The sequence below is a fragment of the Pangasianodon hypophthalmus genome, chromosome 6 (genome assembly GCF_027358585.1).
Source record: "Pangasianodon hypophthalmus isolate fPanHyp1 chromosome 6, fPanHyp1.pri, whole genome shotgun sequence".
Taxonomy (NCBI): domain Eukaryota; kingdom Metazoa; phylum Chordata; class Actinopteri; order Siluriformes; family Pangasiidae; genus Pangasianodon; species Pangasianodon hypophthalmus.
This window is the reverse complement of record NC_069715.1, coordinates 19,166,183-19,178,493: the sequence shown is the minus strand read 5'-3', so window position 1 is coordinate 19,178,493 and position 12,311 is coordinate 19,166,183. Positions and strand designations below refer to the sequence as shown.

Here is a 12,311-nt window from a genome sequence, read left to right as displayed (position 1 = left end):
ACTCCTGCAGATATGCACCAGGGATAATGGATGGTATATTTGCAAGAATAACTGAGGGTTCAACTTGCTCGAAACTTGCAGGTAATTTAATTGCCGGTACCTACCCAGGGCACGTCATGACTAGCCGCTTGGGTTGATCGGGGCCTTCCAATTGCCTCTCTATATATGCAGTTGGAGCCAAGCACTGTGTTGGACTGTACGCCCATTGTTCTTTCTTTCTTTCTTTTTTTTTTTTTAACAGATGGAACAAATAGTTCAGCGCGTCTGAAGTGCAGTTTAGCTATACCATCGGGTATAGCCATCAGGATTCATACAGAGCATATACTGTATGCTAAGTTTTCATTAGCTTTGAATGTATATGTTTTTGTGTCACAATATGCATTTAATTTTTCCTAGAGGTATAGGCTATCTCCATTTTGCTCTCCAGTTTTTTCACTGCTTTGTTAATTTCCAAAAACAGTTTTTCAATATGTTCATAATATTCTTGAGTGATTTGACAGAGATAATATTCTGTTCTGTTTACACCATTCATCAGACTCACATGAAATAGACATTCATGCTGGGTTAATGAGTAACAACTGTGTACATTTTTCACTTCAGAAAGGGGAAGAACTACATCCTCGGGTGGAACCCAAGAATTAAATTTATCAGGCTACCCCACCCAAATCACCAGACAAACCTTTTTCTGGTTTTGGGTCTTTTCAGACAAGATTTTCTCTATTTTGAATGCCCTGTCTTTTGCAATAATAAGTGTCCCTGTCTTTTGCAATAATAATCTTTTGTATCGCAGATGCATGAGAAGTATATTTTTTTTACTATCGCAATTTTTTTACTATCATAGTCTTACAATTTATATACTGGGGATCTAACATTATCTGCTTGGAAATGGTCAAATATTCATCTGTAAAGTTTTGTTCAGAGCCTTTGTAGGTACCATGCATGCACAGATAGGGGGCGCACCTTTATTAAAGTACTTTTACAGCAAAGTACTTTAAGATGACAGCGCAAGTACATAAGATGACATATAGTCACCTCTGTGAACCATCAGAAGGACTTTACCAGCCTTTCCTAACTCTCTCTAGGTCAAATTGTCATGGTCCGTGCCATGTCCCCTGAGCATTTCCCTGTGTTTCCCTGTTTTTCCCCTCATAGAGTTCCAGTGTTTTCTCTCTCTGTTTCTGTCATTTGGCACTCCAGTTCTTGCCTCTCCTGATTGATTCATTGAACACATCTGCTCCTCATCAGCTTACCAATCTGCAGCATATTTAAACCCAGGTTCTTCAGCCGCTCATCGCCAGATCATTCCGACTTCCAGTGGAGTAACACATCAGGCCTTCTTGTGTTTTTTCTCTGCATTTTGATATCCAGTTTTTTGTTATTCATTTACTCTGTTGTTTCCCTGTGTGTATTCCAGGATTCCAGGACCCGACCTCCAGGTTGCCGTCCTGAGTTTGAATCCTGGCCTCGACCACGCTCCCTTCCCACATACTCCTACCTACACTAACCTTCAATAAAAGCCGTTTAACCTTCAACCCTAGTGTCTGTGTTCGGCTTCTTAGTCCCCTTGATCCTATGACTGTAACACCAATGGGCAACTGGGACGGTCCATAAGAAAGAAAAACGCTCTCTGTTAGGCTGATTGCCATGCACAATCTGGCTGAAAAGATGAGGCCGACTTTTTTCTCATCTGAGTTTTTAATGAGAGAAATGCTCACCTCTCCCAGTGGTGTAAAATCATTCAACGTTACCCAGGAGCATTGCGCATGTTTTTGTCTTGTCTTTCTTTTTCCCATTCAAGTTTACTTCACTTTTAACAATATGTGAAAAAGCTGCTTTCGACTTCTTTCATTTGGACCTCTGCAAGTGATAAAGCCGATGGAACTTCTTCAGGAAGTGAATCCACGGATGGATCAATGTTCAAAATGCATGTGAAGACAAACTAAAACATGGTGCATCGCCACTCTTCAGCACCGAATACTGCACGATGACAACTCCTTCAAAGTTCTTATCGGCACTCATTCACACCGATGCTTCAAAGACTCAAGCCGCATTCTTCGCACGCTTTTGACACACTAAAAACAACTTCATGTAAGACTGTACATCTGGGCAGGAATAGTGTTCACTATTATTTCTTTTTTTTTTTTTTTTTTTTTCCATTTTACTGTGTTGAGTAATGTGAAGCTGCAAACTATTTGTTAAAATCTTTTAAACAACAGGAATTGCATGTGCAGCCATGAGCACACAGAATCTCCTTCCTTCTCTCTTTGATCTCTCTCTTATTTTTGCATGTGATCTCACTCTGTTCTTACTAAAACGGTCACTCAGTCAGTGATCTCCTTTTATGTCAAGGAAAAATAAGATCTAAACTTTGTAGTGCTATTCCCTTCAAAGTTACTGCACTTGGGAATTTATTTTGCCATAGGAAAGATTTTTATGGTTTCTATCCACCACGTGCAAGCCTTTTAAAATTCCCACCATATTTCTATTCCCTATTGTTCTCCTTGTTTCATATACCAGGAGGCACAGCTACACACCTCATAAGGTTTGTGGTTATTCATTATTTTAAAGGGTCATGCAAATGTGCACATGGACATGAGCTCTAGAGCAGAGCACACAAACAAACATTTCTTTCCTCTCTGCTTCACTCTCTCTCTCTCAACTCTTCTTTGTCTCTCCCTATTTAGAATTAGGTTCGTAGTTAAGAGTTAATTGGTGTTTATTCTTTTCTACATATTTCAATAAATGCTATATTATTGAACGTTATTGCCAAGTTGTGGTTATTACTTTAACATTGCAAGAAACCAAACAATTCAGAACTAAGCCTTCAGAAACCAAGTTATTCAATATTATTGTTCTTAACTAAAATTGAGGTTTTAATAATTTTGACTTATGCTTAAATGTGGATAATTTAAATTTCTAATTAAAATTCTAAATTTAAAAAGGGGAAATTCTCTGATACTAACTTAATGAAACTAATCATTTTATGAGAATGATTAATTTAATTTACAGTGAAGCACCTATATTCCTGGTATGTATCTTGCAGTTCCAGTGCCTTCTGTATAAACAGAACCATTTGCTCTACACCTTTTTCAAACTGTCTTTTTAAATGAGAAACTCTAACAATATCATTGACTTTAAAGTTAAAATTTAGTTTCTTTATTTTTGGTGAGAATACTCCATAGAGGCTTTTAAATACTCTGAAGGAACTGGCTTCATCGACCTCTGTAGGCTTCATTCTGATGCTGGAATGGTAACTGTGCGGTGCAAGAAAGAATTCTTTCTTGACTTTCTCACATTCCACAGACTGCATCAGGGCAATATGGTCTACATGGACAATGACGGTTAAAATGATACATCAACAACTGCAATGGCCTATTTTCTTCCATGTTTTACTTTGTATTTATCATGCTTATAACCACAAGGTTGCCCTTATACTTTGATTATTTAGCATGCATTATTATGGTTGATCAGTGTATTAACGACAACCAATATATGTCTTGTTTGCTATGTGTGCGTTCGTTGAATAATTTTCTGAAAGATGAGAGCAAGGAAATTTAGATAGAATGTCATTATATGCATGTGTTAATATTTGGGATATAAAGATTGATGCATACTTTTTCCATGAAAAAGTGTAAAATCACATGACTGCAGAAACAATAGTCTGATTAACCCCACACTAAGACAATGTTTGATTAGAGGAAACATTTTGGGGTTGGACCAGCTAGAAAGGGTTGAAACCCTATGACTCCAACATATCTTGGAGTCATCGAGTTATTGGGGGTCAAGTCAAGGGTTGAGTGGAGTGGAGAGGAGTCGAGTCATCCATTAAGAGAAACCAAGAGCTCTAGAAGTTTTAGCCCCTCAACATCATGAGCTCAGCACGCTTGCTCTGAATCTCCACATCAGGACTCGTTGCTGCAAAGCCTCAGGCTCCCACATTTGCACCACTGAGAACCACCGTTTCACTCATCAACGCTCTTCTGCAGCCCGTCTATGAGACTCTGCCGGGTGTGCTTTTCACTCCAGTCACCATCCTGATTGGTCTTCCAAGACGCCACTCCAAAAGCCAACCAGACCGCTGGCAAATGCACATCCCCGGGAAAGCCCTCCAGATAACAATGCAATGAGGGAATCCCCATCCAAAGAGACAACGTAAATGCAACTACAGTACCTCCAGATAATCGCTGAACTGGTGCTTTTAACACAAAGTTTAAAGCCCTTCTAAAGAAAGGAAAGAAGGATAAATTGATAAGTTAATGGTTTGTTCAGGTCATGGTCTGAGAAAACAGCATACAGTGCTAGAAACTTGGGATTTCATTCATTCTCTGTTCAAAACCCTTCTTCACTGACCTTTGTGTGCGTGCTTGTGTGTTAGATTTGTTTCTGTGTATTAGAATAGTTTACTAAAGTCTCGTCTGATTTTAAAGGCAAGTGTCTAGTGTCTTTGTGCTTATAATTCACAGCCTTAAACTGTTGATCTTGTTACTGTGCTCTTAATGTAGTGTTTTCAGTATATTTAGGATATTACTGCTGGTTGCTACGGAGGTAATATCTTGAAATGCAGAATTAACAAATATACTAATCTCAACTTATCGCTGGACAAATAGTTGATTAGTCATTGCTAGTTTTCTCTACATATTTTGGGGGAAATATGGGCAGTTTAATCTAAATAGCTAATTTCCTACACATATTTGGATAAAATATCTATACACGTTATCATAAATTTTGCACTGAAAATAATGGGCGTGACATTCTTTTACACATATGTTTTTAACATCTGAGTTTCAAACTACATTTAGGTTTACAGATCCTATGATCATTACGCTTTGGCATATAAATAACCTTCTTGATTATCTTTGACCTAGATCTGTCACATTAATTTACTTTACTGGACAGTTGAAGACTGGAAAAAGAACAGGTGATTTTTCTTTTCTAATCTTCAACTGTCTAGTTTCTCTTAGCCTGTGCCCATGATAGCCTCAGATTCATGTTCTTGGCTGACAGGAGTGGAATTCAATGTGGTCTTTTGCTCTTGTAGCGCATCTACCTGAATGTTCGATGTTTTGTGCATGCTGAAATGCTTTTCTGCTTACCATGGTTGTAAAAAGTGATTATTTGAGTTACTACAGACTTCCTGTCAGGTCAGACCATTCTGGTCATTCTCCTCTGATCTCTCTCATCAGCAAGGTGTTTCAGCTGCAGATCCTCCACTGACAGAATGTTTTTTGTTTTTTGCACCATTCTGTGTAAACTTTAAAGACTGCTATGTGTGGGAAAATCCCAGGAAATCTGCAGTTTATGAAATACTCAAACCCACCTGGTACCAACATCCATGCCACAATCAAAGTCACAGAGATCACACTTTTTCTTCATTCTGAACAATAGCTGAAGCTCTTGACCTGTATCTGCAGGATATTTTGCATTGTGCTACTGCCATATGATTGACTGATGATATAACTGCATGAATAAAGCGTATCCTAATAAAGTGGATGGTGAGTATAGTAAGGTATTGTGACATGGAATCAAAGAAAAAGTATGAAAAGAGACTGACCAATCTTGAACGATCTAAAATAATTGTGCTAATTATCAGTTAAAAAATGGTAATTGCCAAGTAGCAAATATATTAACCAGATTCACACCTATAAAAATAATATTAATGTAGAAATAATATCAATGCTAAAAGACATTGCTTCAGTGTTCCATGTATGCTGATTTACATTAATTTTCAAATCACCAACCACAAAACACTATATAATTTCATATAATTATAAAATATACACTGACTGTCCACTTTATTAGGAACACCTGCACACCTGCGCATATGTGCAGTTACCTAATCAACCAATCATGTGGTAGCAGTGCAATACAAAATCATGTGGATACATGTCAAGAGCTTCAGGCAATTTTCACAACAAACATCAGAATGAAGAAATGATCTCTGTAACTTTGATCGTGGCATGGTTGTTGGTACCAGATGGGCTGGTTTGATTATTTCAGAAACTGCTGATATCCTGGGAATTTTACACACAACAGTCTCTAGAGTTTACACAGAACTATGAGAAAGACAAAAAACACTGAGTGACAGTTCTGTGAGTGGAAACACCTTGTTGATAAGAGATGTGAGAGGTAAATGGCCAGATTGGTTCGAGCTGCCAGGAAGGATATACAAACTCAAATAATCACTCTTTACAACCACGTTGAGCAGAAAAGCATCTCAGCAAGAACAAAACATCAAAACTTGAGGTGGATGGGCTACATCAGCAGAAGACCACTTTGGATTCCACACCTGTCAGCCAAGAACAGGTATCTGAGGCTATTGTGGGCACAGGCTCAGCCAAACTGAACAGTTAAGAAAAAAAGGTAAGAAAAAAAATCACCTGGTCTTTTTCCAGTCTTCAGCTGTCCAGTTTCAGTGAGTCTGTGCCCATGATAGCTTAAGATTTCTGTTCTTGGCTGACAGGAGTGGAACCTGATGTGAACTTGTGAACTGCTGTTGTAGCCCATCCATCACAAGGTTTGATGTGATGTGCATTCTGAGATGCTTTTTTGCTCACCACCGGTGTAAAGAGTGCTAATTTGAGTTACTATAGACTTCCTGTCAGCTCAACCCAATCCGACCATTTTCCTCTGACCTGTCTTACCAAAAAGGCATTTCCACATAAGACGACTAACTAATGTAAACCTTGTCTTGATCAACTTCAAATCATATAATTTGCATGGATTACTGCACATATAAATACAGAATATACTGTCATTTAAATTGCTTATTTTTATTACGTTTACAGCTTTTAACAGATACCCTTATCCAGAGTGATGTATAGAAGTGTTTTCCGAGTCTCTATCAAAAAAAAAAAAAAACATGCTTATTCATTAGGTTAGACACTAAGAATACCATCAAGAAAATTTTGAGAAACACAGTCGTTTTATATTATTGGCATTAATTAAAGAATACGGAAAATAAAGAAAGCAAGACAACACAGTTGTCTGTGTGTACTTGAACTTTTATGGAGTTTTGTGGGCGTCACTAAATAGAAATGCAAATTTGTAAATCTGCTGAAATTTTTAGTTTGGTTTGGCTTACACAAACATTTACACACAACATTACTACAAGATTGATAAATAAGACCATACATACCAGCCATGATGGCAGTGGACTTATAGTCAGGATTATAAGGGCAGCGACTGCGTCCATCTTCTGTCACAATCTCCCCCGTACTGCTGCGAACCAAGGAGAAATCTGCTGTGCTCTGTAGAGGAAAATAATATAATAATATGAGTCTTTCTAAAATTGCTTTGTTAAGCCATATGGATTTTTCTATACAATACTGATACCCCAATTATTATATTGAATTGTTCTCACTCTTTGCCAATAAGCAACTATTATTTAGATAAAATAATTCTTGGAAAATGTTGTATTTGGGTGTTCCTTCTGGGAAAGGCCTTAAAGTTTCTATGTTGAAGTCTGTAGCATAGTGTTTCCCTATCAGAAATCTTTCCAAGTTGAGTACTTTTGGAAGCCTAGAACCCTTAATTATCCAATGAACCCTTAAAGAGTGCCTGAAGAACCTTTTATTTTAAGAGTGTAGTGGCATGCTATCGTGTATATACAGTGTCAATAGAAAGTTTGTGAACCCTTTACAATTTTCTGCATTTCTGCATAAATTTGACATGAAATGTGATCAGATCTTCATCTGAGTCATAAAATTAGTTAAAGAGAACCCAATTAAAAATGATGCAAAAACATTATAAATTTTATTGAGCAAAATAATCCAATATTAAAAATCTCTGTCAGAAAAAATATGTGAACCTTTGCTTTCATTAACTGGTGTAACCCCCTTGAGTAGCAATAACTTTAAACAAACATTTCTGGTAACTGGTGATCAATCCTGCACAATGGGTTGGAGGTATCTTGGCCCATTGCTCCTTACAAAACTGCTTTAACACAGTGATATTGGTGGGCTTTTTATTTCCTTCCACAACATTTTTATTGGGTTAAGTTCTGGACTTTGACTTGGCCATTTCAAAATGTTAAATTTCTTCTGATTTTACGATTTCTTTGTAGACTTACAAAGCAACGTGTGCTTAGCGTCGTTGTCTTTCTATATGAACCACTTACAGTTAAGCTTTAGTTCACAGATATATACCCTGACGTTCTCCTGTAGAATTTGCTGATGCAATCCCGAATTTATAGGTCCATCTATAATGGCAATCCGTCCTGGACCCGAGGCAGCAAAGCAGCCCCAAACCATAATACAGCCACCCCCATGCTTCACAGCTGGGAGGTTCTTTCATTGGAATGCAGTGTTTGTTTTTTCACCAAAAAACACGTTTCATAAAAACCAAAAAGTTCTATTTTGGATTCATCTTTCCACAGAATATTCTTCCAACAGACCCAAGTTTATGTTCTTGAAACATGGGAGGGCCTGCTACACTCACACCTGATTGCCACCCCTTTCTTGAAACACATGACTTCATTTACCCCTTTAAATTAACTCATACTCCTAGAGGTTCATATACTTTTTCCGACAAAGATATTTAATGTTGGATAATTTTGCTGAAAAAATAAATGTAAAAACTAGAATGTATTTGCATCATTTGTTCAGTTGGGTTCTCTTATCTAGTTTTAAGACTTAGATGAAGATCTGATCATATTTCTGGTCAAATATATGCAGATATACAATAAATTGTAAAGGGTTCACAAAATATCTAGTGGCACTGTATATTGCATATTTATGGATTCCTCTGTCTTTAGCAACCATACTGAAATAACATAACACAAAAAGTAAACAATCTTATCAGAGTAATGCGTTAAAGGACAGGAGAGGAGAACAGACTCAAGACAGCAAGGATCTCTGTGTATGCCATGGTTTCTAATAAAGAGACTGGAGGAGGGATAAAACATCTGGGTTTAGAATGTAAAATTGTCTTTATAGTGTCAGAAGAGGTTGTTTTGTGGGGAATAAACTCTTAGAGCAAGAGTGTTTTTTTGTGGCACATGAAGTTCACAATACTAGCAGTTGAGAAAGCAAGTCTGATCTGATATCACCACTCCTACTTTGAAATTGTAGACAGTATGACTGCAGGAAATTTTGATTCATTTAATTTACATGGATAATGCATTGCTGTCTTGTAATAATGCATGTATTGCCTGCTGGGTGTTGCAAAAACCAAATATGTACTTACAATGTGTGCACACATAGGGCTGAAGGCATACGTTCCACACACATACAGATGAGTGGTGTTTACACGCAGTAAAATCTTAATATAATTGAAACAGTCAGTCTGGTGGATCAACAGCATGAGAGAGGATGAAAAAGACAGAGAGAATGAGACCACAGTCAGTGTTTCAGTTCAGAACCCATGTTAATACTTGTACAAACTTTCTCACACTGTCAGGTTTCAAGTCAGTGGGTACGTGGAAGACCCAAGAAATGTAAATTGAACAACCTCACCTACTAGTTAGCATTTACATTTCAGCACTTATGACAGTGTGGTAAATAAAATGAGTAGTGTTTGTAATTTTAAATAATTGCGTTTGTGTTTGTAATTCTAAATAATTTATTAATTTAATTTATTAATTACATTTACTTTTAAGACACAGATGACTGATATTTTCCTCTAATAAAATTTACGATGTTTGAGGATTCACTTACGTGTAGATTTTTGCCTTTAAAGCTACACTCTTCTCGTTTTCTTTCTGGTGTGCTCCATGTGAACTGCAAAAAATATTCAAGAAGTCATACAAAATTCCTTAATGAACACCTAAAATACTATAGACAAGTTTCTTTTGTACCATTAATTATTTACATAAATTAGATTACATTCATTTAGTTATGAACACCTTGTGGGACCTGCTGAATTGTGAAGACCTTATTCTCTCTTGTCCTCATGTATTCATATTTAAAAACTGAGACTTTACAGGGTTAATTACCAATCCCATCAATATTACTCTGGGAAGCCAAAGATTCACATAATCATTCAAGTTTAAGCTTGTGCTTAAACTTATCAATGCAATGGACATTTTTAAGCTCAGTGCTTTCAGAAAAGCAAATATCCAAACAATATGTAGGGGAGTTACAAGGAGAACATGACCAATTACACTCTTAAGGAAACCCTACAAATTGATCTTGGCACCAACTTTTTTTTTTTAAATATGCTGCTTAAGGAAATTTGCACCTTTTGATTATATTACACCACTCACTCATTACACATCAGTCTTTTTGGCTAAGAGACACACACACAATGATCAGCCATAACATTAAACCCATCTGCCTAATATTGCGTAGGTCCCCCTTGTGCTGCCAAAAGACCTCTAACCTGTTGATGCATGGACTCCACAAAACCTCTGAAGGTGTGCTGTGTTATCTGGCACCAAGACATTAGCAGCAGATCTTTTAAGTCCTGTAAGCTGTGAGGTGAGGCCTCCATGGATTGAACCTGTTTGTCCAGCACATCCCGCAGATGCTTGATCAGACTGAGATCTGGGGAATTTGGAGGCCAAGTAAAAACCTTGTCTCTTTGTCATGTTCCATAAACCATTCCTTAACAATTTTTACAGTGTGGCAGGGCGAATTATCCTGCTGAAAGAGGCCACTGCCATTAGGGAATACTGTTGCCATGAAGGGGTGTACTTGGTCTGCAACAATGTTTAGGTAGGGTGGTGTGTGTCAAAGTAACATCGACATGAATGCCAGGACCCAACATTTTCCAGCAGAATGCTGCCTAGAGCATCACATTTGACCTACACAAGGGGTTTTTAATGTTATGGCTGATTAGTGTGTACATACATACATACATACATACATATATACACATACATATATATGTATATACAGTCTGGTCAGGAAGTATTTGGACAATGATAGAGTTCACAATGGATCTTAAATAAAACAATCAAGATGTGATCGAAGTGATTGAAGTGTAGACTTTCAGCTTTAAGAGGTTCCACAAAAATATGGCATTTACCATTTAGGAATTACAGCCATTTTCAACAAAGTACCTCCATTTTCATGGGCTGAAAGGTATTTGGACAAAGTGACATAATTGTAAATATAACCATAACTTTAATACGTGGATGAAAATCCTTTGCAGTCAATGACTGCCTGAAGTCTGGAGTCCATGGACATCACCAAATTCTGAGTTTCCTCCCTGGAGATGCTTTGCCAGGCCTTCACTGCAGCCACCTTCAGTTGCTGCTTGTTTGTGGGTCTTTCTGCCTTCAGTTTTGTCTTCAGTAAGTGAAAAGCATGCTCTATTGGGTTGAGATCAGGTGACTGACTTTGAAGAATATTCCATTTCTTTGCCTTCAAAAAGCCCTGAGTTGCTTTCACAGTATGTTTAGGGTCATTATCCACCTGCACTGTGAAGCGGCGTCCTATCAGTTTTGTAGCATTTGGCTGAATGTGAGAAGAGAGTATAGCCCTATACACCTCAGAATTCATCTTGCTACTTCTGTCAGCAGTCACATCAATAAACACCAGTGAGCTTGTTCCACTGACTGCCATACATGCCCATGCCATAACACTGCCTCCACCATGTTTGACACATGATGTGGTATACTTTGGATCATGAGCTGTTCCTTTTTTTCGCCATAATTTTCTCTTCCCATCATTCTGGTACAAATTAATCTTGGTTTCATCAGTCCAAAGAATCTTATTCCAGAACATGGGAGACTTTTTTAGTTCTGGCTTTCCTGTTCTTGAATATTACCAGTGGTTTGCACCTTTTCGTAAACCCTCTGTATTTACATTCATGAAGGCGTCTCTTGATTGTAGATTTTGACAATGATACGCCTACCTTCTCCAGAGTATTCTTGACTTCTGTTGATGTTGTGAAGGGGTTTTTCTTCACCAAGGAAAGGATTCTGCGATCATCCACTTTAGTTGTCTTCCGTGGTCTTCCAGGCCTTTCGCTGTTGTTGAGCTCACAAGTGCTTTCTTTCTTTTTAAGAATGTACCCAACTGTTGATTTGGCCACACCTAAGGCTTTTCCTGTCTCTCTTATAGATTTATGTTGTTTTTTCAGCCTAATGATGGCCTCCTTCACTTGCATTGAGATCTCCTTGGACTTCATATTGGTAGCTCCAGTCAAACAGCTGCCAAACGCCAACTCAATACCTGATATCAACTCCAGACCTTTTATCTGCTTGATTTGTCTTGAAGTAACGAGGGAATGGACTGCACCTGGTCAATTAACTTCTTGTCAGTCAATTGTCCAAATACCTTTGAGCCCCTGAAAATGGAGGTACTTTGTTGAAAATGGCTGTAAATCCTAAATGGTAAATGACTCCGATCACATCTTGACTGTTTTAT

General features: G+C 37.7%; 1 protein-coding gene across 4 annotated transcripts in view; it reads right to left on the bottom strand.

Moving 5' to 3' along the window:
• Positions 1-12,311, bottom strand: part of sema4ba (sema domain, immunoglobulin domain (Ig), transmembrane domain (TM) and short cytoplasmic domain, (semaphorin) 4Ba) — a 167,934-nt gene that overhangs the window by 65,865 nt on the left and 89,758 nt on the right. For 3 of the 4 annotated variants that reach the window (XR_004578298.2, XM_034304954.2, XM_026913484.3), the window contains exons 4-6: positions 9,654-9,716; positions 9,184-9,282; positions 7,136-7,247 (exon numbers count right to left, since the gene is read on the bottom strand). Coding sequence is in view for 3 of the 4 variants with exons in the window: in XM_034304954.2 (XP_034160845.1) it covers positions 7,136-7,247; positions 9,184-9,282; positions 9,654-9,716 (274 nt within the window). In the remaining variant the exon portion in view is untranslated. The remainder of the gene's footprint in view (positions 1-7,135; positions 7,248-9,183; positions 9,283-9,653; positions 9,717-12,311) is intronic. The other variant, XM_053234853.1, reaches the window with a different exon arrangement.